The 27,246-nt window shown below is 36.5% G+C and overlaps 4 protein-coding genes across 13 annotated transcripts; all 4 read left to right on the forward strand.

Moving 5' to 3' along the window:
• The first annotated feature begins 267 nt into the window (after nucleotides 1–267).
• Nucleotides 268–4,394, forward strand: LOC119980849. 9 transcript variants are annotated; one of them, XM_038823651.1, is made up of 10 exons: nucleotides 268–453; nucleotides 543–759; nucleotides 1,395–1,612; nucleotides 1,691–1,751; nucleotides 1,904–1,952; nucleotides 2,246–2,300; nucleotides 2,375–2,462; nucleotides 2,613–2,731; nucleotides 3,241–3,322; nucleotides 4,242–4,394. In XM_038823651.1, the coding sequence occupies exons 2-9, from the start codon at nucleotides 591–593 to the stop codon at nucleotides 3,313–3,315; spliced, it is 834 nt and encodes a 277-aa protein (XP_038679579.1). In that variant the 5' UTR covers nucleotides 268–453; nucleotides 543–590; the 3' UTR covers nucleotides 3,316–3,322; nucleotides 4,242–4,394. The 9 variants fall into 9 exon arrangements, 5 of the variants coding, with proteins under 5 accessions (XP_038679579.1, XP_038679576.1, XP_038679578.1 ...); XR_005463942.1 differs by having other exon boundaries at nucleotides 268–759; nucleotides 3,241–3,365; XR_005463941.1 differs by lacking the exon at nucleotides 4,242–4,394 and adding an exon at nucleotides 3,589–4,183 and having other exon boundaries at nucleotides 268–759; nucleotides 3,241–3,365.
• A 697-nt stretch (nucleotides 4,395–5,091) lies between these two features.
• Nucleotides 5,092–10,961, forward strand: LOC119980848. Its single transcript, XM_038823646.1, has 4 exons — nucleotides 5,092–7,250; nucleotides 7,728–8,039; nucleotides 8,555–8,646; nucleotides 9,723–10,961. Exons 1-4 carry the CDS (start codon nucleotides 6,291–6,293, stop codon nucleotides 10,588–10,590), a joined length of 2,232 nt encoding a protein of 743 aa, XP_038679574.1. The 5' UTR covers nucleotides 5,092–6,290; the 3' UTR covers nucleotides 10,591–10,961.
• A 656-nt stretch (nucleotides 10,962–11,617) lies between these two features.
• On the forward strand, nucleotides 11,618–19,811 carry LOC119981148 (calreticulin-3). Its single transcript, XM_038824188.1, has 14 exons — nucleotides 11,618–11,783; nucleotides 12,391–12,498; nucleotides 13,884–14,076; nucleotides 14,893–15,151; nucleotides 15,847–15,903; nucleotides 16,239–16,286; nucleotides 16,612–16,698; nucleotides 16,781–16,838; nucleotides 17,303–17,370; nucleotides 18,177–18,272; nucleotides 18,355–18,411; nucleotides 18,509–18,592; nucleotides 19,302–19,331; nucleotides 19,622–19,811. The coding sequence occupies exons 1-14, from the start codon at nucleotides 11,666–11,668 to the stop codon at nucleotides 19,631–19,633; spliced, it is 1,275 nt and encodes a 424-aa protein (XP_038680116.1). The 5' UTR covers nucleotides 11,618–11,665; the 3' UTR covers nucleotides 19,634–19,811.
• Nucleotides 19,812–21,128: 1,317 nt separating this feature from the next.
• Nucleotides 21,129–26,700, forward strand: LOC119981396 (probable hydroxyacylglutathione hydrolase 2, chloroplastic). 2 transcript variants are annotated; one of them, XM_038824486.1, is made up of 8 exons: nucleotides 21,131–21,325; nucleotides 22,226–22,408; nucleotides 23,609–23,812; nucleotides 24,352–24,475; nucleotides 25,243–25,343; nucleotides 25,835–25,909; nucleotides 25,986–26,084; nucleotides 26,206–26,670. In XM_038824486.1, the coding sequence occupies exons 1-8, from the start codon at nucleotides 21,272–21,274 to the stop codon at nucleotides 26,350–26,352; spliced, it is 987 nt and encodes a 328-aa protein (XP_038680414.1). In that variant the 5' UTR covers nucleotides 21,131–21,271; the 3' UTR covers nucleotides 26,353–26,670. The 2 variants fall into 2 exon arrangements, with proteins under 2 accessions (XP_038680415.1, XP_038680414.1); XM_038824487.1 differs by lacking the exon at nucleotides 25,986–26,084 and having other exon boundaries at nucleotides 21,129–21,325; nucleotides 26,206–26,700.
• The last annotated feature ends 546 nt before the right edge of the window (nucleotides 26,701–27,246 follow it).

Below are 27,246 nucleotides of genomic sequence, written 5' to 3' on the forward strand. Positions count from 1 at the left end.
ATTCCCAAACATCTAGCCCGTACGACTTCGTTTATCCTTAATAGGGTTGTTCAAAAAAAACCACAAAAACCGAAATCGATTGGTTATTTTTTATAATAAAAAATTACACATTTCTCTATTAAAAATCGAACAAAAAAAAAAGTGATAAAACCCCGACAAAATGATTGTTTTATCGGTTATATTCATGTAGAAAATCCAAAAACAAACTATAATATAACCGATCGCGGACACCCCTACTCTTTATGTTATATCACTTAATTAATGATACTTTGAATACAAAGTAAAAGCCCTAGTTGGTTGTTCACCGGTTGGCTAAGTCCAGCCCGGAATTTTATGTTCATAAATCAATAACAGGCCTTGGAGGAAGACGACGGGGCCAGTCACGGGATCCTGAGCGGAGCCGATGCCAGGGGCTCCACGATCACGTCGTAATGAGAGACCACCATGAAGAAGGTGAGAAGAATTAGGAAATAGCTTTTCACTTTCGGACTTTCAGTGTGGCTTTAATCACGGGCAGATCACGTGGTGTCACTCTTTTATAGTTTTATTGGATCTGACGATTGACCAGTCCGAACTGGGAGAGAGTGAAAATGGAGGAACCGTCGTCTCCTGGAACTAACCCAGTAGACATGAAAGACTGCATAGAAGAGATGTTAAAATTCACTCTTGATTCTCATATCAAAGAAACCCTGGAATTCGATCTAGGGCTCTCAAAGGATTTCCGCTCTCTTCTCCTCGAGGACTCTCAATGTCATACTGGTAAACAATCAAATCTTTTCTTTTCTTTTTTGGTTGAATAGAAATCGAAGAGTGCATACTTTTATTTTGGATTGTTTGGACGGGTTTTGTTCAGTACGTGTATGGCTTCTTAGTTGAGAAAATTTTGGCACCAACTTCCTGCTCTTGCATAATCTTTTAATTTTGGTTGATGAAGATAAGATAGAAATCAAAGGGTGCAAAATTTTATTTTGGATTGTTTGGATGGCTTTTGTTCAGTACATGTATGGCTACTTAGTTAGGAAACTTTTGGCACCAAATTCACTCATTTTGATTTTGTTCATTCAAAATAATTTTAACAGAATGCATGGAGGTAGGGTTGTAAAAATTTACCGACAAAAATGGAAACTTATGTAAAAAAACCAAAAAATATTGACGGAAATTCCGAAAAAAACCGACAATAACCGATTGATTGGTGGGTTAAATTTATGTAAAAAAAGGGATCGAGACCGACTGTTTTCACCCTTACATGAAGGTGTGCCAGTTTGGTCAGTGGAACGTAATGGAAAAAAATAAATGATAATGTCAGCGATTTACTAAATTTCATTTATGTTCTAGATATTCATGCGTCTTTCAAGTTTTGCGGATGTCATTTTCATTATGCTCAGATGTTGCAGATTGTGTAGATAAAGATCTCCAATATCCTCTATACAAGCTTCTTGCATCTTCTCTGTATGAATCTATTGCTTCTGGAGCGTTTTGTGGAAGAGAGAGTGAAATGGCATCTTTGAAGGAAAATGATGTGTTGTTGAGTGAACGAAAAGAAGATGACAAGTCAAAGCAGAAACAAAAGTGGCTTGATTTGATTCTGGATAGGGGATTTGAGATACTAAACGTATGTATGTCTCAATAAACAGATCCAGATGATAAAGCCAATTCAACTGTTAGAAAACTAATAATTTCATATTATCAGATATTGAAGAGCATAAACTTTGAGCTTCATGTTCAGGAGCCTTTCTTTACACAGCTAAGAGGTATTAATGTGTTTGTTTTGTCTCTGTTAATAATTTCTGCATTGGTGGGTTACATCTCATTTAGCTTTAGTAGGATGCATTACCATCATTTCCACAATTTCTAGAATCCTCATATTCTACTTAGTAACTTTCCATAATGTCCTTTCATGTAGATGGCCACAAAACAGTTGAAGGAAGGTGTGCTACTGGTGATTATAATCGGTATGGCTGATCTCAATAAACATGTATGAACCAGGCATTAAATGATCCGAATAAAATTTTGGTTACTTTTTTTTTGATGCGTTTCAGTCTGGTAAATCCCTGATTAGAATTGGCATGGCCATTGTAAAATGATCCAAGTAACATTTTAGTTACTTTTTCCTTGTTTATAACATTATGCTATGTCAGGGAGACCTTTCGCTTGTTGAGTTCCATGTGCTTTCCTCTCTATGCAGTATGGGGTCCTCTCTCATTAATTCCCTTTTAATTTTCTCTTTTTTTTTTTATAATCTCAGAATTGAATCAGGATCGTCTATTCTTTTTAATAAATGCGTGGTTCATGAGGTTCAGGTGACTATTCCTTAGTGCATATTTTCTACATTTTCTTTTTGCAATATATTCTCGTCTAACTTCTAGTGACGCAGGAGGTTCGTCGTTATGCTTCATTCCATGAGATGTTGGAATCAGAGGGTCTGGCAAAAGTCCTTCCTGGAGTAAAAACCACTGACAGAGGCAAGTGAAGAAATAGATTTAGGAATTTGGATTTTTGTCCCTGAAATTGAAATGCTTCGTTGTTGGGGATCATTTAATTGTCTATGATTAATGGACTAGTGTTTTCCCATGACAAAATTTGTATAAGGATGAAGAATCAACCTTTTTCAGGTGTTCAAGTTTACAGAAACTTCTACACGGAAGAGAAGGAGAGGTCCAATGGTGTCCTCGCAATTTGTGTTGCAAAATGTCCCAGCCAACCCTACTTTTTGCTGGCTGAAATTTTATCTGTAAGTGTGCTTATTCACAGTTCTTTACAGGAGCTATTAGGTTATATCATTTCAAATTGAGACAAGAATTTCAGTTAAACATTCAAACAAAAAGTTCAGTTCGATTTTCGTAATCTGAGTATCAAGTCAACTAAAATCTAGAAATCATAAGGGTCAAGGAAAAGTTAAATGGAAACTTCAAAACTTCAAAAGGCCACCAGATCATTTTCAACAATCCTGCTGAGGTGATACAAAATTAGATTGGGCACAACTCTTGATTTACCCGTAAAAATAACTAATTTAATATTGAGGTCATATATATGCATCTATATGACATTTGGAATAACATTCTTTTGCTTAAACTGATATAAAAGGTGTTTTAAGTCTCTAGATTCGTGAGCCACTACGTTTTCTGCAAGATGCTAGATTAGCTCATTTTGCAGATTGCTGTAGTATTGCTTTGTGCTCTCTGAGGCTCGCAATGTTACGCCGAAGCAGTCTTGACCTGATCGTTTAAACATTTTATCCAGGGATTGAGGTGTGATGGTGTTGATTACCTTTTGGGTCTTTCACATCAGGTCGGAACACGCAGCAGGGACTTCTGAAAGCAAAGTCAGTTCCTTTCTCTTCATCTTCATCTCCTATTTAGCCAAATGTAAGATGATGATTCTTAATGGATTTCTTGATTGTTAATTCCTAAACGGAAATAGAGTGTTGCTTTCCATCAAAAAATTCTCATTCTAGCATTATTAATTTATTTCGTTTCCTATATCAATCAATCGTGGTAACTAATTCCTAAAATAAATGTTCCTTATTTCCCTTTCACATATGAAAGAAAAGATATAGAAAGAATAAACTATTTGACCTTTTTTTCCCAGATAAGCACCTATGTCATGTGGCCTTGCTTGCCAGGTGCACAAAAGTCGAGTTGGAGAGTGAAGGAACCTCCATAAAATTTAGAGACGTAAATAGTTGGGTTTTGGGTTTAGCTGAATGAAGTGAACTGTTGGATTCTTAAGAAATTTTTCAGAATTTAGACCCATTAGCAGCAAAACATGTTTCATTCCATTTTTTAGGAATTTATGGGTGAGGTGCTGACATATATCTGTAAATGTTGCTGCTCTAGATGTGATGATAAGTCTCTCCCTTAACATTTTCTCCAGAAGTTCATTCCACACCTGCACATTTCTATTGACTCCGAAGACAAGGAGATAGAATAGGATGCTTGTGGGCTTTGCCGAGATTAACCTGATTGGCGCTGACATTGGCAGTACCTTCACAGTGTTCTTCTTTTCAAATTTACTTCCTGAAAGCTCCTGTCTGCTGATTTAATGTCTCTTGTGTTTGTGTTTGTTTGTCTTCCCAGCAGAAGGAAATTCTGTTTCTGCATTGTAAACATCAAGGATGATTTACTTGTTAAGAAGTATTGGAACTTCTGTTGAATTTATTAAGGCCTCCCATTGTTAAGCGTTTCCCAATTCTGTGCAATTTACTAGGTTTTCTGAACTATTGTTTTTAATAACAAATGCAGGTGCTTCATATAGAGAGACAAAACAAGCTAAGCTTTCCTAGGTTCAGACTTGGCTCATTCCATTGAATGTAATTGAGATTGAGCTTGAGCTTGAGTTTGAACTCCATTTTTGGTTGATTTATAAATTTTGGGAGGACGAATTTATGGGAGCGACCCATCTGTGCGCGTGAGGTCTAGAGTGAAAGCCATCGTGGGCACCGGTTTTGGAAGCATGGTGGTATGTTATGATCGTACATTGCTTTGATGTGGGAAGAAAATGCATGATATATGTGAGGTCATATTCTCAAACTAACAACAATCGGTTTTTCTGCTGTTGGTCCTATAGAGGATCGGTAATTAGATCAGGTCTCTTATATCCAGTTGGGCTTGGAAGGATAAATTCGTGCAGGCCAGGAATCTAAAGCGGACAAAATATTGTTAGTGAAGAACAGCGGCCTTTCCTTATCATTTGGGCCCACCGCCAATATCTACCACATGCTTGGGTTGGGACTCGAGAGAGAGACTTAAGGCAGTGATGTTGGCATGTTGCACATTATTCTCATATTCACACAATAAAAACAACAAAAAGTCACTTTTTTAATTATATTTTAGAAAAAGATAAAAGAGAAAAATAAAGAAATCAACAGCACACCAGTTCTATTATCTTTCGGATGTGACACCTCTTCCTCTTCTAGTAGCCGACACTCCATGACCTCCTGTTCCTAATAACCATTTACTTTATATATATATATATATATATATATATACAGTCTTCTTCTTTTTATTAAAGAATTTTAAATTAATTAACAAATAATTTTTTCCCCTTTAATTCTCTGGCAAGATTCCTCTACAGTTCTTGTAAGGTTGCTTGAGAATCCTACTTTACTCCACTGGCCAACCTAAACTCTTTTAACCCTACTTGCATTTCACTCTTACATGCTGGATTTTGCAACTCAATCCAAGCCAAAGTGGGTCAATTTTCATTTTCATTTGTATTCATTTACAATATTAATGTGGTGCATGTGTTGTTGATGTTCTCCCTCATATTGTAGTAGTGGATATTTCACTCTTATCAATGGTGCTTTTTTTCGTTGAGAGAAACTCTAACATAGCAAAGATTGTGGGTTGTTAATTAGGTCAGTGATGGGTAGATGGTGGATTAGTATTCAATATGAATATGTTAAAAAAAGGAAAAAGAAAGCGAAATGCCAATTGTTGAAGAATGACAAGATTATGAGCAAAGGTCAATTGCGAGTCCAACTCAATTTTTCTGAACATCAAAGGTGTTCATCGGTGTCCCCAGACACGGAGACCGCCTATCTCCATTGTAGATCTCAATGTTCCAAATTGCATGTCAGCTATCTAAGTCCAGCATGGAGGAAGGTGACTCCGATTGTGCAGTTTTTTTACCCCCATAGTAGTTTATACACAGCTGTCAGCCCCATACAACAACTCTCAATCTCTATTTCTTTCTTTCTTGTCTTTTTAATATATCAATCAGCCAGATCCTACAAGTCTTGCGTCAATTATTCTCTTCTGCCTCTTTTTTGTCAGCAATCATTAGGTGTTACAGAGCTTTCTTCTTCATTTATCTCTCTTTATCTTCTATGTTAAAGAACTTGACTTCTTGGGAAATGCTTTGTTTGGTAGTGTGTTTTATAGCTTAAGAGTACAAAATCCCAGCGGAGATTTCCAAATTTTGTTTTAATTTTACCATTTTGGGTTATGGTTGGAAATATATTCTTCAAACTAATCTAAAATCTTTACTGGTTTTTGCATATAATGTCTTAGTTTGCTTTTATTATTGATTGGAAATCAAAACCTCCCCTTTTCTGTACCAACTACCAACACCTTCGAATCTGAATCATTGGCACTGCGTCTCTTTGTTTCAGTTGGGAATGTTGCGACGGCTTTTGGTATCAATTATCATCTGAACAATCTGGGGATTTCAAAAGAGGGTTCCTTTTCAATTCACCATTCGAGATCTCTTGTTTTTGTTTATGAAATCTTGAGTTTCTCCATCTGGGTTTTCCACAATAATGCAAAAATTGAAAGGAATCAAGCTCGACAATGGCAAATCTTGTCCCTGGTGTGCTTCTCAAGCTTCTGCAACATATGAATACAGATGTCAAAGTTGCGGGTGAGCACAGGTCTTCTCTATTGCAAGTTGTGAGCATTGTACCGGCACTAGCAGGTGGTGAGCTATTCCCAAACCAAGGCTTCTATCTCAAGGTATCGGACTCCTCTCATGCCACATATGTATCTCTCCCTGATGGACATGACGATCTAATTCTTAGTGATAAGATCCAATTGGGTCAATTCATTCATGTTGAGAGGCTTGAATCTGCCTCACCAGTCCCGATTCTCGGCGTTAAGCCTGTCCCTGGAAGGCATCCTTGTGTAGGGAGCCCTGAAGATATTGTGGCAACTCATTCACTTGGGTTCCTCAATAACAATGAGAATGCATGTTCAGGTTTAAAAACCACAGAGAATGTGAAATCACCTAAAAGAATTGTAGTGAGTAATAAGCATTTGGTAGAAAGGGAGAAGGAGAAGCATGGATTGAGTGCAAGTAGTGCTAGGGAGGATCACTTGGGGAAGAAAACTTTGTCTTTGAGTAGATCACAGTCTCAGTTGTTGAAACACGAGTTGAATTTGGTTGTGAAGAAGGAATCCCTTGCAAAATTGAAGACAACAACTTCAAGGTCAATTCCTTCATCTCCCACGAGCTTTTGCTCAATGCCATCTTCGTTTGAGAAATTTACGAGTGGTGTCAAGGAGCAGGCAAAGATTAAGGGATCGAATAAGGCCACAGCTAAGTTGGGATTGGCGGAGAAGGCAAACACTGTTCGTGGGGCAAGCCCTATGAGGAGTAAGGTACCCATGTTGAAGAATGTAGTTCAGGGGATTGAGTTTGGTGTCAAGGCTCTTAGAAAGAGTTGGGAAGGGAATCTGGAGATAAGGCAGAGGGAGACGCCAAGACTGAGGACTGAGAAGCATGATCCAAAACCTGAAGCTTGGAGTACTTCTGTAAGTAATAGCTTTTTGGATCTTAGTTTTGAGTAGATTCTTGCTTTGGTATACTGTGCTTGCTATCATATTGTTCAATTGTAACTTTGATGTTATGAGGTGGAAATTGGACTTAATTTATGTCCAGTATAGGTTTTTGGATGCTTGTTTCTTCATTTATATGTTAGTGGGTTTACTGTTTGATTCTGGAAACTTGAGATGAAGATCATTGTTGATTGTGCATTACTACTGTTCTGATTTGAAGGATGTTTGTGCTCATCGTGTTGCGGCTTATGTGTGTGCTCTGTGAGTGCTTGCCTGCCTGCCTTTCTGAGTTCGTGTGCGCGTGTGCATGCAATCTTGTGTTTTCGTGAGATTTGAGCGTTGCAGAGGGTTACAAAAATTGTAATAGTCCTGGTCTCACTTTCTCTATTTTATTATTGCTAAGATTTTTAATATCGGTTCTTTGAGTCAAATTAACCTTGTTCTCATGTGAAGGTTGCAAGAAAAAGTACATCAAGTGAGAGGGTGTCACCTAGAGATGAGAATAAGGCCCAGTTATTGACAAAGTCGTCTAAAGAGGATAGTAAAGTCCAGACATCTATGAAGAAAGTTACTGCAAATGGAACTTTGGATGACAATGAAAAGCCAAACAAACAAAGAAGTGCTGCTGGAAAGAAATCATCAGGAGAGCTCAGTAGTAACGGTCTTCCTGGAAACTTGGTCAAGGTTTCAGTCAATAGTAGGAGATTGACTGATGGAAGTGTTTCTTGGGGTTCAATTCCCTCTTCTCTTGCAAAGATTGGAAAGGTAGACTCAGATACATTTTGATATGTAATTTTGTTTTAATAAAAGCATTCTTGATCCTTTGTTAACTCTACTGCTTATGCTGATAGTGTATTATCTGCTATCGAGAAATTCCATCTGAGAAACCTTTGAATGCCTGAACTTTTTTCAGATTACATTTAGGCTTGATTGAAAAAATGATAAAGAGTTATAGAATGTAGATATCTGTTAAATAACTTCGCCATTGAGGTGTATGAGTCTTGTGCTACTCGGCCTCAATGTGCCACTTTAATAAACTTTTATGTGATCATCATTGATTTTTTTTTAATGATAAAGCAAATTTATTTGGAAGAACGGCGCTTAGGAGGTGCCACCGAAATGCGAGCATTAATGAATTGATTACAGCTAAAACTAAGTCCATTCTCAGTTTTTTTCGCAAACTCCTGCTTTCCTTTTTGTCATTTGGAAGATATGTGAAGTCTACGGCTCTGTATCTTTCTTTTTTCTCTTCTATTCTTACACATTTTTTATTTGCACAGGAAGTGATGAAGCATAGAGATGCTGCTCAAATGGCTGCAATCGAGGCTATGCAAGAGGCTTCTGTGGCAGAGAGCTTACTTCGATGTCTGAGGTAAATGTCTCATTCAGGTTTGAAACTTGGATATTAGTTGTTTACTGCTTTTTACAAGAGATGCATCACGTTTCTTCGTAGTTAAATTTTCACTATTATACTCGTGGTTTGGAAATATTTAGATTCCATGGCATTTGACATGTCATGAGTAAAATTATGCTTGTCGACTCCTATTAACAAGCAAAGTAATGGATGGATTTCAAAGAAAAAATAGAGGCTTATGGGTAGTTGCATTAGCTTCTGGAACCTCATTAGGAAAGGGTGGGACAAATGGTTTACCCACACTGTCTTCAAAGTCAGAAGGGGTAATTGCATTAGCTTGTGGGAAGATCACTGGATAGGTCAAACTCCTTCCAGAAAAGCTTTTTAACATTTGTACTCTCAGGCTTACCTCGAGTGGGTCAATATTAGTGAGTTGCATGTGCCTTCCTCTGTTGGTTTCTTGGAGCATCACTTTCAACCAGAATGCTCAAGACTGGGAGGTTGATTCATTCCATCAGTTTTGTAGTTTTGTCTATAATTTTTAGTGTTAATCCTGCTCTTGAGGTAGGATTCACCGGAAGCTCTACCATGACAAAGTGTTTACTTTAAAATCTTACTTCCAGGATCTCCTATACGATTCAGGTACCTAGAAGTGCTTATTTCTCACCCCGCAGCTTTTGGGGAAAATTGGGAAGCTAAATTTTATATACGTAGCTCTATCCTGTTGTCAAATGCAAACTCTTTATATTGTGATTGTTATTGCTACCATCAGATTCGGGTTCCTAATTTCAGTAGTAGGGCATGATCTGCGGGAAGCTCTCAAAATGCTGAAAACAGAGGTTCAGATATATGATTCATCTCTATCTTCAACTATGGTTAGCTTCAGCGGTGTTGACATATCTCTTCGTTGTCGAAAGTTCGAAACATTAAAATTGACATAATTTAGGAATTATTTTTAGCCCATGAAGAGAATTCAGAAGCCTTTATAAATGTAGAACAGTTTGATATGATTTTAAGGATTTTTACTTTCAAACTTTTATATTTCACTAACATTATCCTTTCTTATTTTCTCTTATATTTTTGTACTCCTGCAGCATATATTCTGAGCTTAGTACCTCGGCTAAGGAAGACAACCCACAACCAGTGGTGGAGCAGTTCCTGACCCTTCACTCAAACTTGAACAATACTCTCTTGATTGCTGAATCCCTGTCTAAACTAATGCCAGTGGAATCATCTCCAGATCGTGAAGAAAACCCATCGGAAGAAGCGCTTAAGATCAAATCAGACAGACGAAAACAAGCAGCCTCGTGGGTACAAGCAGCATTGATCACTGATCTGTCTCCCTTTTCTGTGTTTACCAGACAACCTGCTTCAACTCTGAGTCCAGCTTCAGCTCCCTCTCCAATCCAAAAATTTACGCCTGGCAGTCAACCTGTTTTACTCCTTGAAAATTCTGCTAAGAATGTGTCTAAGAATCAAGTAAAAAACCGGCCAGCAGTCATCTCTAAGCTTGTAGCTACAGGAGCACTGCGCAAACCAGGAGATTCTTCGGCTGCGGTTCAAAAGCCACGGGCTCAACCTCTGCCAGAATGGGTAAGAGGAGATGGCCTCGACGAGGCTGTATACTTGGCTGAAACATTGCAAATGGAATCCCAGGATTGGTTTTTGAGATTCGTGGAGAGTTTTTTGGATGCAGATGTGGACACCTCAGCTTTGTCCGATAACGGTCAAATAGCCGGGATGTTGACTCAGCTCAAGAGTGTAAATGACTGGTTAGATAAGATTGGGACGAGCACGAACGAAGGAGAAACCCCTCATGTTTCAACTGAAACTGTCGACAGGCTTAGGAAGAAGATATACGAGTATCTTCTCACACACGTTGAGTCAGCCGCTGCTGCACTTGGTGGCGTATCGCAATCATCACCAAGCATTCGAACAGCAGAAACAAAAATGAAAAGGTGACTTCATTTTTTGATTTGCAAACTTGAAAATGAGTGTTTGCTCTGAATATATATATAAATGCCAGCAAACCCGTCTTACGCAGCCGTGATCCATGACAACTAAGGCTGTCACAGGAACAACAAACCCCTTTAATTTATGTACATAGATCCTATATGGGTTTGATCCATTAATCATTATTGATTAGTATATCAAAGGAAAGGATTCATTGTGAACTGCAAGATCTTTTGTTTATTGGCTTTTGTGTATCTGAAATTATACAAAATTGAAACAGTTCATTGAGTAAGAATCTTCATTCTCTGCCCACAGTCCACAGGGGAATCTGTATCTATCAAATTTGTGTTGATGAATGAAGATATGGCTTTTTAATTCTATTTTATGCTTCAACAAATACTCTAGCAATTCCAGTTTATGTTGTTTATGCTTCCTTTGTGAGACTCTTCTTGCTTTTGCAGGTCATCGTTCCAGTTTTATGTTGTTTTATTTAAGCCCCTTTTGCATGTATATAAATAGGAACAAAATTTTTGCTTGGTTTAAAACTGGGTCAAAGTCCAAACATAGAAATCTTGTTCGGATCTTAACCCGAATTAGGTTATTGTTCGGATTTAAACAAATCTGAGTATGGTCAATTAAATACGTCCGAAATTCAATGCGAATTAGGTTATTGTTCGGATTTAAACAAACTCTCGGGCTGCCTCCGGCTCAGATTAGTACTGTAGGGGTGTACACCGGGTTGCCATACCCGGTACACCGGGTTGCCATACCCGGACCGATCTGGTCAATATCGGGCTGGTTCGATATGCTTTTTTACCGGGCCACTCCCTAGTGTTCACTGTTCAGGTTCAGTTGGGCCATGTTTTCTGTTCAACCCAATGGGCCTTCGTTTATTTCAAAACCAGGCTTATTTATGGGCTGGGCCATGATCAGCTTGCAAAACTGTCCATGGTGGTCTTCCTTTTCATATCCGTTGACTTTGGAAGCTTCTAGTTTTTTTTTTTTGTCTAAAACAAATACTGATTTACATTTACTTTTTTAGTTTCTGAGGGCAGTGAGTCTTTCTTGGCAAGTTTTACTAGAAATGGTGAAGTCCGAGCTAGATCGTGTTCAAGCTCCAAAGGTTCTGTTTTTCTTGATCGTATGTCTCTTTCTCTCAGACTTTGCTTTCTCTGAAATCTTCTTCGAGGAGCTTTTTGAAGGTAAACGCGTCACTCCATTGTTAGCGAAGCTGGAAGACTTTCTGTTTTTTCATTTCTTAGATTTTCTCATTATCCAAGCATTGAAGAGAAGATTATTCAATCACTTGATCTTGATAAGTAATCACTTCGCTAGGAATTTTATTTTTCTTAACAGTAGTCAACCATTTTAAGTAGATCTTTTTTCTGAGAGTTTTTTCAGTGAGAAAACTTGAGGAATTGGTGGTGATGTATGGTGGTCAATTAGCAGATCTATACCTTAGGAATTTCTTCTTGAGAAAGAGGTTCTTAGAGAACTTGGTTGTGAATACTGATATATTTTGGTGATTGATGTGGTGATGAAAATAAATTAGAATATCGAAATTGTAAAATACATGCTGTTGTGATGGTTTCTAAGCTATCCATTGTGAAATCAACTAGTGGTGTTGAGCTGATTGGAATATCAGAACTTTTGAACTGATTTTTGTCCTTCCGTTTTTAGTTTTCTATGTTCATCTATGTAGTTTTAGCGTATTCATTTAATATTTGTGTATCTTTGTTTGTGCTTGTATGTTTTAATAGTATGGCTATGTATTTAGTACTCACTTCTTCTTTTCTGAATGCTAAAAAGATGGATGGAAGAGCCGATGGGTCCTATCAGACTGGAAAAGGAGCGAAGGGAAAGCAGGGACTTTTAAGTACACTGCGGGGAAGTGGTCTGGAGATCCTGATGACAAAGGTATTGGTGTTTGTTTTTTTTGGGTTGTTCAGTGAGAGGGCTATACTTACTTTGAAAAGCTAACAAAGATTTTGCAGACCTTAATACTCAAATGGATTTATGCAAATTTATTATCCTGTTAGTGTTTTTTTTTTGGTAAATTAATGCACTTTGATATGTCAACTTGGTCTCATTAGAAAAGAACCAATCTGTTCTATAAATTGAGTGTTCTGATTTTGTTATGGGTCATCGTGACATTTTATATTCACCTATAAATTCGTAGACAGCAGTCCACAATAGTATGCAACTGATGTTAGCAAACGAACTTTCTGTTTGTGTAGCATTTGTCTTCAATTAATGGAATATCGATAGGTTAATTGTTTGGATTCTTCTCCTAACAAGAACATGCTAGACGTTCAAACTGTATTGTATATGTATTGGATCTGGAGTACGAAGCAGGAGAAAGATTCTTAAGTTGTATGTCAAATTTTACTGAGTTTATCCACGTTGGGCATTGTTTATTCAACATTAAATGTTGTGCTGCGAGAAATTCTGATTGAGCCTAAAACCTTAAGCCCTGAGAGGCATGGAAGCATGTATTATTTCGTAAAATATGATGCGTTATTATTAGGGAGTATAGGTTTAATTGAAAAACCTGCATGAAGAGACGAGGCCAAGGATGTATAATGCCGTTGATTACTGCATAGCATTTACTGAGGTGTATCCTATAATTAAAATTTTGAGATTTGTTATCACCTTTTTGGTTTTGCTCGACAAATTATTTGATTATGTCTAAGTCTGAATTTTATGATTTTTACTTGAAGAAAATGATGATGAGCTCTACAGAATAGTTAAGGAATCTAAAAAGTGGGGAAATAATTGTCCAGCCCATTTTAAGGAGAGCAAGTTAGTTTTAACCAAATATAGGAAAAAGTAACTATTTTCAAAAGAGACATCTTCATCATAAAATATTTTCCATAGACAAGCATTTTTCCTCTAAACAAACATTCCATAACATATCATGTTGTTTTGGAATCTATCTTGTACTTTCATCCATGTCTTTTATGTTTCTATTACAGTAGGTGCTGGGTCTGCTGCAAATTATACTGGGTCCACTCAAATATCATGTTAATGTTTAAGGAGCACAATTTTCGGTTCCTAGCTATGTAACTCTGCACCTTAAAATGCATGAAATCTGATAATTCTGGTATACCGCGGAGGTTGTGCCAAAAGAAAAATATTGTGGACCTCATAGAAGTTGGCAAGATGTAAGCAGAATTAATCTTATATTTCCTTGTTGTGAAGCTTCACACAGTTAAAATCTCTGCATTTTGCTGTATATCGTGTACTTGTTGCTTGAACTTGCTAGTCATGGCAGGTATTGATAATCCCTGGAAATACTGCAGGTATACAGACATATAATGATGCCAAACATTTTGCCATATCTGCGAAGATCCCGGAATTGAGTAACAAGGACAAGACTCTTGTTGTTCAATATTCTATTAAATTTGAACAGGACATTGAATGTGGTGGTGGCTATATTAAACTTCTTTCTGGTTATGTTAATCAGAAGAAGTTTGGTGGTGATACTCCTTACAGGTCTGCTTTTATGTGTTGATATGTGCTGTCTTCAGTAATGCTTTGTGAAATCTGAACTCCAAAATACAGGATATTAAGATAGCCATTACCATGAAAGTGATGAATTGTTGTTATATATGAATTTAATTTGTGCAACTCCTGTTTCTTTTGCATAATTTACGTTAAAAGGTTCTAATGTTTGACAGTTTTCAGTAACTCTTAATTCTGTCATTCCCGGTTATGATAATACAGTGATGTTTAGTAGATGAATCTTTTGTCATTTTAAATAATTTATTGTTAATGTGAATTCTGCATGCAACTGTGTGTAGTGGGGATTATTTGTCTTACTTGGGTCCATGTAATTATGCACACTGTTTACAAAACAAGGGTGGGGGAACACTTGGGCCGTGTGATTATTCATAGTGTTAACAAATAAATAGGGCAAATTAAAAGTTTTGTGAACATATGTTCCACTGATCAGCCGTTAAATGATGGAGATGCAAGAAGATAGTCTAGTTCTCTGGCCATATCACATCAACTGTTGCTATAAGCAATGTGCCCCTAGAAAACAAAAACAGAATTGAAACCTAAACTAATAAAGTAAATTGACTTGATAGGATAGGCCTAAATTTTTGATTCCCTCTAAACATGCCTGGTGTCTGCGTGACTATTACTTGTTATTTCTCAGATGTAATTGCTATTTTTTATTTGTTTTTGTCTAGTGTACATCTAATTATAACTCTGTTTTATGGAAAAGTTGGATAATTTTCTTTCTACTCCCAAGTGAGAGTTTTCAGGGTTCCATTCCATCCTATGATCATTGCTATCTCTGTGCAGTTTCATGTTTGGACCAGATATATGTGGCTCACAGACCAAAAAGCTCCATCTTATTGTTTCCTACCAGGGGCAGAATTATCCTGTCAAAAAGGATCTGCAGTGTGAAACAGATAAGCTAACTCATTTCTACACTTTCATTCTTCGACCTGATGCATCTTATAGTGTCCTAGTTGACAATCGGGAAAGAGAATCTGGGAGTTTGTATACAGATTGGGATATCCTTCCTCCTCGGAAAATCAAGGATGTGAAAGCGAAAAAGGTATGCCTTATGAGTTGACTAGGGAGTTACAGTGTCTAAAATGATGGATTACTTTTTTACGTGATGCACATCTCTTGAGTTGTAATCATGAATAAATATTAACTTTAAAGTCTATATTTATGATGAAGTCATTACATATATGATATATGCTAAACCCTATCGATACATTCTTATAAGAACTCTGCTGTTTTCTGTCCTCTTTACACGCCGTTACTGATCCCGGTCTTGGAAAAAGCTTGTTGAACCATTGCCTAAACACCCAAAGCGAACAACAGATTCAAAATTTTAGAATAGCACAAATGGCTATCGGTGATATGTTCTCTATCCATGTAGTGAAGTTTCATATATGACTTTGCTGCCTATAGCTCTTGGAACAGAATTTTGATTTGCCCCTCGGATCCTTAGAGACTTTAATGATATCAATCTGTGACTCCTTGTTGCATATTCTGAACCTCCTCTTTCATCAGTAAGAGTCCTGTCAATGTCACTCTACCCTCACATACGTGAATCATAAGAGAATTAAATTAATTCTGAGTTCTCATTATGTTTAACCAGTATTTCTGATTGCAGTCAACAATTTTCTATTCAAAGAAAGTACTCATTATTTTTGTGTACTTTATTTCTCAATGTGCTTTATTAGGCATAGCAGTCCAACAATTTAACATTCAAAGTACTGATTTGTATTTTGTCCACAGCCAGCCGACTGGGATGATAGAGAATATATTATTGATCCTAATGATGTCAAACCTGAGGTACTGTTCTCTACTAATCTTTTCCTGATCTCAATGTATGAGAATAGTGATTTACAAGCCCCCCAACGTCACCTCGCCTCCCCCAAACAACACAAGAAAAAGGAAGAACAAAAGGCATGTTCACATGCGCACACACACATGCTCATATCTTGTTCCAAAAGGTTAACAACTTACAACCTTTTGGAATGGGTGCATGTGTTTTTAACCTAAAGCTGCTGCTGCCTCCTTGGTCCAGCAAAAAAAAAAAAAGAAGAGGTTGGGGGGGGGGGGGGGCGCTTTAAAGAGTATGTTGTTTGCATTGATTGTGTACTGCTGTTTTTGCCTTGCTGATGCAGGGATATGACTCCATTCCAGCAGAGATTCCTGACCCGAAAGCTAAAGAGGTTTGTTGATTTCTTAACTATCACAAGTATTAGAACCTCATATATTATTTCTCCTTCTAAAATAGTGGAGTTCAATGCGAATTATTTTCCTTTTTTGTCTAACCACAAGTTTCCCGTGGTCAGTTTTCTAATGGTGTATTAGAAACATGGTTTGTGTGTTTATATGTGCACGTTTCTCTGTTATTTGTCTACTTTTTGATGTTCAGGAAAACGGTTGTTAACTAGGAAATTATATTATAGCTTTCCTGGTTCATTAGTTGATCAAACTTACAGGTTACAGTACAGTATTATGACGTCCATGTCCTTTTGTTGATGTTTTGAATAGCCTGAAAACTGGGATGAGGATGAGGATGGAATATGGAGGTCACCTAAGATCCCAAATCCAGCATACAAAGGACCATGGAAATCAAAGGTGCTTATGAGCTGTTAATAGAAAGTGTAATGCTAATACCTGTATTCATTGTCTAATCATCAAAATAAATGCTGTGTTGCAGAAAATCAAGAACCCCAATTATAAAGGAAAGTGGAAGACTCCATGGATCGATAATCCAGGTTGGTGTTTATGTATGTGTCTGTTTTAGTTGGCTGTTGATATGTCTCTTTGTGTTCTAAAAGAAAAAATCTGCACCAATAAACAATGTATAAAAGAATGGAAGTGTATTGGGAGAGGGCTGGACGGTACATTTAAACTGCTGAAAGCCTGAAACCTTAATCTGAGGCTTTCCTTCTTTTTTTCTTTCTGAAAAGAAAATATCCATGGCTTTATATGTCAGTTTATCTCTAGAGTAAGTCTTCCTACGCATGCAGAGTGGAAGATCATGCTCTGATTCTCATATTCTCATGTAGGAAAAGGCTGAATGACTGTGCCAGTAGCCAGTATGGATACTTGGGCAATTTGTTTTTTCATAATGTATGTGAATCAATATTGTCTTAGAGTATGTTTCGTAGGTAGAAGACATAAATTCAAGGTTCAGAGTGTAGAGATTGATTATTTTCTCCTCTCTCTCTCTCTCCAGAGTTTGAAGATGATCCTGACCTTTATGTCATAAAGCCAATAAAATATGTGGGCATTGAAGTTTGGCAGGTTGGTATCATGATATCTCTCTTATAACTGGCGTTTGGTTATAAGGTTTAAGCAATTAAAAGGTATACATTGATATGGCAAAGTTTCTGAAAATTCCAATTATCTATCATTGTATTCGTACCACGTGAATTAAACTGGGTTGTTGATTCTTATTTAATTTGATCCTCTCAAAAGAAGTTGTGTTTTCTACAAAAATAAATAAACAGGTTTAGTTGAGTATTTTTGAGGCTATTGTTTCTAAGCTTTACAGGTGAACATGTGGAGGTAATAGGTTTAATTCCTGAAAACAACCTCTTTACATATTATGTGAGGGTAAGGTTTGCGTACATTTTGCACATTCCCGACCCTACCCAATGCGGGAGCTTTGTGCACGGGTGTTGTAAACCTTTTATTTTTTTTGAGCTTTGAAAATCTAATATTCTAAAAGAAATAATCAAATTGATTAAACTACTGTTGGTCTTAATTAAATGGAAAATTCTTAGTGAAAAACATGTGATGTGTTGAATTGAACTTCGTTCACTTTTCACAATTTTAAATGGTATATTTTGGGCTCAATTACATCAAAGCTAACCTTCTATCACCTAAATGTGGCCTCAGGGTTACTTCTGTCCTAGTTCAGTGGCTTGATTTTGGGTTGAGCATGGGGGTTGACTCATTCATTTGTCATTACACTAAGCTAGCCCTACTAGGTGACCGTGGTCTGAGATTGCATATTTCTAATACTTTAACTGATTTCAATCTGTTTCCAAAGACCTAATAAATAATCAGTTTTCCCTGGTTTAAGTGGTTTAAATATTGTATTGCAGGTGAAGGCTGGTTCAGTATTCGACAACATTTTGATATGTGATGACCCACAGTATGCAAGACAAGTTGTGGAAGATTATTTTACCCATAAGAGGGAGGTTAGCCATTACTTCTCAGTGTCTTATTTATTTAAAATGAGGAACTTAACATGGACATTTTTACCTATACGTAACATTTCAGGCTGAAAAAGAGGCCTTTGAAGAAGCAGAGAAAGAGAGGCGAGCACGGGAAGAAGAGGTACTTAAGTACTTAACAATAAATTAGTTTATTGTTTCAGTCAGCTTTGGTCTTTATTGAATTGTTTGTGTAGTAACATGATTGGTTCCATGTATAGGAAGCTCAAAGAGCAAGAGAGGAAGGTGAGAGGAGAAAAAAAGACAGGGATCAACGACATGGATATAAGCAGCATCGTAGAAGGGTATTTCTATCCTTTGTTGACGTTATGCCTCCTTTCATTTACATGGATTGAAAACCATTGCTAAGGGTTGCAGTACAACTTGTTTGATTATGTATAATAATTAAAGGAAGTTCTATGTTTCATGATTATGTTAGTAGTAAAATAGAATTCACCCAAAGTCATGAACCTAAAAGAATCTGTAATGATGAAGTGATGTGATTGGACTAATAGGCAAAATAAACTGAAAATTATATAAGAGTGAACCATACAATTAGGTGAGTTTATCCACTAATTGGTTGAAGAAAGCATTTAAGTTGAAATTTTGGGTATATTTTATAGGGGCAAAATGCAAATCAATATTTGGGATAAAGCTTTGATGATGATGATGATGCAAAATTGCAAATCAATATTTGAAGCAACAGATTTAATGATAGAATCCTCTAGAGGTGGGAAAAAAAACATGAACATCTTGGAAGGTGAAATACAGAAATATTATAAATTTGGGGTTGTGAGGTTTGAAGGAGAAAATTATAAGCTGCATTGAATCTATACTGTGTACCTTTAAAGAGCAAATAGGTGTATACTTTTATTTCTCAACTGCACTTTCTGTGTGAGATGCTGATCATGAAATTCGAGAAAGATGCAACTACTTTAAAGTTGATGATTTATAGTATAACATAATTGCTTCAATTACATAATGTCTAATTTCAATCACTCTCTTTTTTCACAGCATGCTCGCGACCATTTCGATGATTATCATGTAAGTATACGTTTCTTATACTTATTTCTTAACGCGCCTTCTTATTTTTCCCATGGTACATTATTGATCTTATCAATAATATGATGCAATATATTGAAACACCACCTTCTTGGTAGTACATGAGTATGTGATCATTGTTAATGGATATAGCAAATAACTGAACAATATAGTTGTGAAAAGGACTTGCTGCATCATATCTTCGAAAACATTGAATCGAATAGGGCTGACATTTTTAACTTCTCTTTGTTTCAATCAACCCCATCTTATTGCTTTCCTTTTTCAATGAACAGGATGAACTGTAAGGTGTTGGCAGTTACAGCCATATTTTTGTTCCATCGGTCGCACTTCCATGACAAATGATGGCAGGATATCAAGTTGCCTGCCTAATCTGATTGGATTGTGGTAATTTCTGTTGTAACATTTTATGCAATATCTAACAGCCATTTCCACAAGTTTTATATACTGATTGATCCCTTTGGCTTGCCTGCCTAATCTGATTGGATTGTGGTAATTTCTGTTGTAACATTTTATGCAATATCTAACAGCCATTTCCACAAGTTTTATATACTGATTGATCCCTTTGGCACTGAGAATTAGCTCCAATATCGTGTCTATGACACTATTTGATTCACAAATGGAATGCTGCAATTGTGATGGTATATGCGCACACATAAAAATGATGGTATGCAATTTTGATGGTATGTGCAGTTGGAATGGGGGGCGCTGGAATTCTTGGTAGCTGAAATTCTTTGAATTTTTTAAATCTCGAACATTCATTTCATCTAATGGCTGAGATTGGTCAACTAAGCAAACAATTTTCCTGACTTCCCCCGTCTTTCACGCTAGTGTGTCGACTCTGTCTCCCAATGTTTTGTCTTTTCCTTGTCAGGTGAGTTATCATTCAATTTCAACCATTAGATGAAATTGATGGCTGAAGGTTTAAAAAATCCTAAGAATTTTAACTACCGAGAAGTGCAGCGGCCCCATCCGTTGCGATTGGGGATAGGGGCTCCAATTTTTTTTTTTTTTGTTACAATTATAGCTATAAATTTTTTCAAAAATATGTTGAATCATGTTATGTTAAATCATGTTTTAAGATGTGTGATCGAGTATTTTCATATTCATAACATTAAAATACAATAGATTTTGAAAAAAAAAGTTATAGTAAATCTTAAATTTTGAGATTTGAATTTTTTTTGAGTAACATCGGATCTATTATTCGAGTCACATACAACATCTGGCAATACCCCATGGAGCAGTTGAGCCTGGCCAGAACCCTCTCGGCCGCTCCCATCTCCTGCGAGTGTAATGATGTGGACTAATAAATATGGAATTAAATAAAGGAATGGTAGTTGGTTATTGTGCGATTGGTGGGGCCCCAGACACCGGCAACAAAGTGATGAAAATGAAATTAAAAACTGAAAAAAAAACCTTTTTTCAGCTTTACTAATGAGTTATGAGCAAAAAATATATATAAATTATTGCTTCTAAGTAATGCATTTTTTAAGAAAAATAATAATACAATTATTTTCTACCTCTCGAAAACAAAGAATAAATCTATTTCTCGTGGAAATGAGACCATCAATTAAAAAGAATAATTAGTTAATTTTAAAATTGTTTTATTCATGAAATTCATATATTATTAACATAATTTTTTAAATACCGCTAATAAATATTGAATCTTGGACATATATATACATGTTTAATCGAGCGAACTCGTGGGTAAATTATTAACAGAATTGAGAGTTGGCCGACTTGAAATCCGAATTTGATTTGGTTTTATTTATATGGACTGAAATGCCAACTGTCACCAAAGTGCCAGACCTCCCACGCACCCTCTCTCTCTTCCCCTCTCTCATTGCTGTCTCTGCGTAGTTTCTCTGTCTACAGACGGAGAGCTCTATCTCTCTAAAAATTGTGAGAGAGAGAGAGAGAGAGGGATGCAAATGATCTCAAGAGCATCATCTGCCATGGCCTCCCTTCCTTGTTCTAGGGTTTTTTTTTCTCTCTCTCTCTCCCTCTCTTATTTTAGTTTTTAATCCCTTTTGAATCTTTTTTTTTTGGCAAATTAACGTACTCGCACGCCCCCCAAACCCTTTTTGTGATTAATTTGTTCGCTTAAATTCTTAAATTCTTGAATTATTTATCGGGATTTACTTTTTTGTATGTAATTGGTGGATGCCCGTTTCGGGGAAAATACTATGGAGTGAAAAAAAAGTATCTTCAAATTTTGTGATGATTTTTTTTCTGGGTTTTTTTTTTTTTTATGAAGTCTGTGAGGTTGAAGGATAGTTTTAGTACTATTTACTTGCTTTGCATTGCTTTTCCTGATGAGAAGAAGGGGCTTTTTTGTTCTGGATTAAGTAATAACTTGAATTATGATGTGATCTATGCAAAAATGATTGTTACACATTCTTCTCTTTCCACAGTGATAATTTAATGATTGGAGATTCTAATGTTATGCATTGTGAGATGTCTGTGTATGTTGCAAAATTTACATTTAATGATAGGAGAAAGGATGTAGAACTATATAGATGATGATCCAAATTTGAAAGTGGTGTAATATTTATTTTTCTAACTTCAAGTTTGAGGATTATGGGAAATAATGTTTCTTTAGGGTTGCAATGCACTTTTTTTTAGGTTCAAAAAATGTTTCTTTTAAGAGGATCATGTTGATTTGTTACTTACTGTACCACAAGGTCAGACTATCTTATTTTCTTTATGCATTCGCAGTTTTGCACACAGCTCTGATAATATTTTGGTTCCCTACTGCATGACTTGTTTGATTGACCTTGGCTGATTGCTTTTATTACTGTCTTTCATTGTAAAAGAGAGTTGTAGACAATTGGTGATCTTTTTACTGAAGTGCGTTATTTATTATTCACATATTTCAGGTGAAGAGTGGGCTTTGTGTCAGGCCCGGTAAAAGACAACTTTGCCTTAGAAAAGGGCTTGTGTTTGGATTTTTGCGCTTGTTGTCAACACCTTTAAAAACACTGCGTGGAGCTAGTCGATCGCTGAGAGTTACTCAATTTTGCAGTGTTTCAAGCATGTCATCGTCATTGCAAATCGAGTTGGTGAGCTTTTCTAAACTCCTTTGACAGCTATACTTGGGGTGTCCTGGTTGTTTTTCCCCCTTAATCGTGCTTTGAGACAAGCTGTAGTTCATCTTTATTTTTTCTTTGAGCTTGACTACTTGCCTTTCTATTAAATTGTCATAGCTTAGTGCCACAGACTTCCTTGTTCTGATTAGAAATCCTGTCACTCGTAGGAGTGTCATTCCTCCTACAATAACCTTTATCCAGAGATATTTTTTTAATTAAGGCACCAAGTAGGTGCATGCAACCTGAAGAGAGTATGAGGATATATTTATATGATCAATATGTTTCCCGAAGAAGAGGAACCTTATACTTAAGGCAGTCAAACCAGCTATTTGTTTTTCCTCTCAATCTAGATCATCCATATCACCGACAATGGGATTGGCTGATTAATACTCCTTTGATGCTTGTCCCTGCCTACTGAAGTACTGATCTCCTAACAATTTCTTACCCATTGGATAGTTTGGACCTTAGTGAATGCCCTGATCATCAAAGAATCTGACCAAGTCTTTATGGACCATGGGCAATGCAATAGAAGATTACTGATTTATTCCAAGCTGTTACATATAGAGCATCTATTAGCGAAAGAGTAGCCCCTCCTTTGCAAATTGTTCCGTGTTAAATTTCTATACCACACAAGCTCCCAACAAAAGAATGTGACTTTAGAGAATTAACAAGATGAAGTGTATTCTTTATTAGCTCCTTATAGGAGGAACTCACTGCGAAGAAGTTGTTCTTAGATGGCTTCCAACAGATTCTGTCATCCATAGTGGGATTAGTGTTGAACTTCCGGGGCCATTTACTTATTAAGGCCTTGTTGAAGATTTTTAAGGAAGAAATTCTAAATCCTCTCAATTCTCTGGGAACTTTGGTTGTATTTCCATTTAACTAAATAATATCTTCTTTTCTGCAGTCACCTCACATGAACCTATTTTAAATTAAAGATATTCCTCCTTATTCTTTAAAGAGATAACACTTGTTATTTTTGTGTTCCTTCGTAGTAGTCAGTCTGGGAAAGTGCACACAAGGAGAGGGGGGGGGGGGGGGAGAGAGAGAGTTGATTTGTTATCTTTGTGTTCCTTCTTAGTAGTCAGTCTGGGGAAGTACACATTTAAATACTTAATTGTTCCATTTACATTGGATTTTTATATATGCTCTTGTTTATATGTCCGTCTACAGGTGCCATGTCTCAGGGACAACTATGCATATCTTATACATGACATGGATACAGGCACGGTTGGAGTAGTTGATCCTTCTGAGGCTTTACCTGTTATAGATGCTTTGAGTAGGAAAAACCGAAATTTGACCTATATATTGAACACACATCATCATCATGACCACACTGGTGGGAACGAGGAATTGAAAGCCAAATATGGTGCAAAGGTATGATTTTGTGGCGTTCTACAGAATATTTTGTTACTTATTCGCTCTCTCTCTCTCCCCCCTCTCCCGCTGTGTGGTTTTGTGTTTTGGAAATTTGCATCTGAAGTGTCTCTGCCAACTCTGAAGTGACAATCAGAAAAATTCTGAGATATGATGATGCCGTGTTGGCATAATTTTAAGTTTTAAGGGTTTCTAAAATTTTAAATAGGTAGAAGGGTAGAGATGCTTCTAGATTACATAATGTTTTGAGCTTTGATATACTAGAATCTTAAAATAGAACCTAGGGACTATTATGATGATATGAAACTTGTGGACCTCATTATTTGTGACATTCTTTCCTCACTCCAAGAACAAGGTCTCAAATACAAAGTTGAATATTTCTGATTCAGATATTTGAAAATGCATATTCTGAGCAGCTTCTAATTAAAGAATACAATAATATATGCATTAAATAGAAATATATGATTACATAAGGGGTTTATTCTGATAAAGCTCCTAAATATTGCATGATGTTGCATTCTCACTTTGCTTGCTTCTAGGTAATTGGTTCGGGAGTAGACAAGGATAGGATTCCCGGCATTGATATAGTTTTAAATGATGGAGACAAGTGGGTGTTTGCTGGTCATGAAGTGCTTGTAATGGATACTCCTGGTCACACTCGAGGTTTGGTTTCATTGCTTAAGCCCAATAGGAGATCTTCTTTCTCATGATTATCTTGTGCAAATGGGTCCTTTATTTTCGAAACTGGATTTGCAATGTCATACACTTACTTTCTTAAATTGAGTGTCATTGGAATGTGGTTAGTCCCCATACTGCTTTTCATTTACTTTTTAAGCCTTTAGTTTTATAGAGCAGTACTTATCCAACCCTGAATCACATGGTGTTTTTGGCATTCAAATGTATTAATTAAATTCAAGGGGTTGCCATGGAAATCTTGTTGGCTAATTCATGCTAATCTAATGCCATCGTGGAAATCTTTTTGGCCAGTAGAGGCTAACAGTAGGTCTGCGTATTATTTCTTAATGCTTTTGTGGCAATTATTTCTTATGCCTTTTAGTATTTCCTCTTCTGAAACGCAATGTGATTATTATTTCTTAGTGCTATGGATAATGGAAGTGGATTAATTTTCCTGTTGACTTGTATGATCAATAAGTTTGTAGCATATGAGCATCATTTCATTTTGCCCCATGAACTACAGTGTATGATGATGTAACCTCACATTTAAACTGTCTTGACTATGTTTGGGTGTCCAATTTGGTTTATGGTTCTATATTGTTCTCATTAGAAATCTGACACCTGGGGGGAGTTGCTGATTCGCCAAAATGAGTAAATTCATGGAAATTGCTTATAATTTCATCATATTTGGGTTTCAAATGATTGCTGTTTTATTCCCCAAACACCCATATTAATTTCTGCCACATCATGAGCAGGTCATATTAGCTTCTACTTTCCTGGGGCGGGGGCGATTTTCACAGGGGACACTTTGTTCAGCTTATCTTGTGGAAAGCTTTTTGAAGGAACCCCTGAGCAGGTGAGTTTAACTTATTAGTCCTCTCTTTCCCTCAGTATCGAAATATTTAGACTGAATGCTTTTATCTCTTTCTCCTAAACAAAAATTTGATTTCTTTTATTCACGACACATAACATGATTCATATCCTAAGTTTGTAAACCTTAAACATGACCTTCCTTGTGACGTTGTGAGTTTCTATTCTTGCTAACTAATGTGTCTTAAACTTTGTCCTTTCCTCTTTCTAAAGTTCAGATAACTTTTTTACAGCACACTGTCTCAACTGTTATTGGGTTTTTCCTCTGTTTTGCAATCCAGTTTTTGTAGATTATGGCCTATTTTCAATAATTTATGGTACTTTCCTGCTGTCTTGATACACTGTGCTGTGTAATTAGTTTCTTTATGTAGGTTCTATAATTCTATTTCTCTTCCTGTAGTATTGTTGAGAGTGTGTTTATCAAGTAACGAAATAATGACATATTGAAGCACCCATGGTTGATCGTCAATGTTGCAGATGCTTTCTTCGCTCGGAAAAATAATGTCATTGCCTGATGATACAAAAATATATTGTGGTCATGAATATACATTGGTTAGTCCCTCTTATCTGTACCATGATCTACCCATGATTACAAGGTTAATTCACTATGTGTCATGCATTTTGACAGAGCAATTCAAAGTTTGCTTTGTCCATAGAGCCCAACAACCGGGCACTTCAGTCTTATGCTGCCCATGTAGCTCAACTTCGTAGCAAGGACTTGCCTACTGTAAGTTGCAGCATGGTCCTTTTCCTTTGATAGTAATGCAGGAACACACACAACATATATATACTTCTTATAACGTAGGAAATACACAAAATAAATTTTGATGTTCTTTTTGCTGTCGTAGATCCCAACTACTCTGAAGATGGAGAAGGCCTGTAATCCATTTCTTCGCACTTCAAGTACAGAAATTCGACAGCATTTAGATATTCCCACAACGGCAAGTGATGAAGAAGCCTTGGGGGCCATTCGTCGAGCAAAAGATAGTTTTTAACTCTATTGAAATCTTGGTGTGTACAGGAGACCCAAGCACATCCACATTCTGGACATACCAATGTTCACCGCGTCAATATATTTTAGATAATTCAAAGTTCTTCTCGAAATGTTTCATGTTAATTTTCCATGCTTAAAGGTGATCCCTTTACATTTTGTCGATAAAAAATGTTTCATGAGACCGGGTAACATGTAGGCTGTACTTTGATTAAATCCTTTAATTGTTCATTTCTTTTGGTAAGAGATTTCTTTCATTTGCTTCTGTGTATTCATGTATTCTAATTTTTGTAAAGCAGCAGCCATGGTATTTTCCCTTTTAGCATGAAATGACTGAGTTGCGATTAGATTATCATGCTTCTTGAGTTATTTGCTGGAATACTATGCTTTTCTTGGCAAACAAACGATTTGGGGAGATTAGGCATGGAATTGATGAGCAGGACATCTTGATTTGTTACGTTGTCAATTTAATTTGGGGTGGTAAAAAATCGATTCCAGGTCAGACAACAACAAGTGTTTACAAAATATTTATATGTTCGGATCCTAATTCGGATTGAATTTTGGATGTATTTAATTGATCATACCCAGATTCATTTAAATCTAAACAATTAAATCGAACAATAACCGAATTCGGGTTAGGGTCTAGATAAGTAAATCGGACAAGATTTTTGTGTTTAGATCCAAATCCGATTTTAAATTAGACAAAATTTGTGCTTGACCTAATTTTGGACCTAATTTTGGACGTATAACTTACGTTCAAACTTGATTTAATCCTGTCGGACAAATTCGATCATCCGGACCGGATAGAGTTTTGCCACTCCTAAATATTTAAAATGACTCGAACTTCCGCAAAAGCCATTTACCAAACAGCTCCTTAAAAGTCAAAAGCACAGTCGTT

The sequence above is a fragment of the Tripterygium wilfordii genome, chromosome 16, assembly GCF_013401445.1.
Source record: "Tripterygium wilfordii isolate XIE 37 chromosome 16, ASM1340144v1, whole genome shotgun sequence".
NCBI lineage: Eukaryota > Viridiplantae > Streptophyta > Magnoliopsida > Celastrales > Celastraceae > Tripterygium > Tripterygium wilfordii.

Coding starts and splice junctions, on each gene's coding strand:
- LOC119980849 (XM_038823651.1), top strand. CDS start 591: ATGGAGGAACCGTCGTCTCCTGGAACTAACCCAGTAGACATGAAAGAC. Junction 2,301..2,374: donor GCGTGGTTCATGAGGTTCAG/GTGACTATTCCT, acceptor CTAGTGACGCAG/GAGGTTCGTCGTTATGCTTC. Junction 2,732..3,240: donor TGCTGGCTGAAATTTTATCT/GTAAGTGTGCTT, acceptor CATTTTATCCAG/GGATTGAGGTGTGATGGTGT.
- LOC119980848 (XM_038823646.1), top strand. CDS start 6,291: ATGGCAAATCTTGTCCCTGGTGTGCTTCTCAAGCTTCTGCAACATATG. Junction 8,040..8,554: donor CTCTTGCAAAGATTGGAAAG/GTAGACTCAGAT, acceptor TTATTTGCACAG/GAAGTGATGAAGCATAGAGA. Junction 8,647..9,722: donor AGCTTACTTCGATGTCTGAG/GTAAATGTCTCA, acceptor GTACTCCTGCAG/CATATATTCTGAGCTTAGTA.
- LOC119981148 (XM_038824188.1), top strand. CDS start 11,666: ATGGTGAAGTCCGAGCTAGATCGTGTTCAAGCTCCAAAGGTTCTGTTT. Junction 11,784..12,390: donor CTTCGAGGAGCTTTTTGAAG/GTAAACGCGTCA, acceptor AATGCTAAAAAG/ATGGATGGAAGAGCCGATGG. Junction 16,699..16,780: donor AAGGACCATGGAAATCAAAG/GTGCTTATGAGC, acceptor GCTGTGTTGCAG/AAAATCAAGAACCCCAATTA.
- LOC119981396 (XM_038824486.1), top strand. CDS start 21,272: ATGCAAATGATCTCAAGAGCATCATCTGCCATGGCCTCCCTTCCTTGT. Junction 24,476..25,242: donor TACTCCTGGTCACACTCGAG/GTTTGGTTTCAT, acceptor CATCATGAGCAG/GTCATATTAGCTTCTACTTT. Junction 25,910..25,985: donor GTGGTCATGAATATACATTG/GTTAGTCCCTCT, acceptor GCATTTTGACAG/AGCAATTCAAAGTTTGCTTT.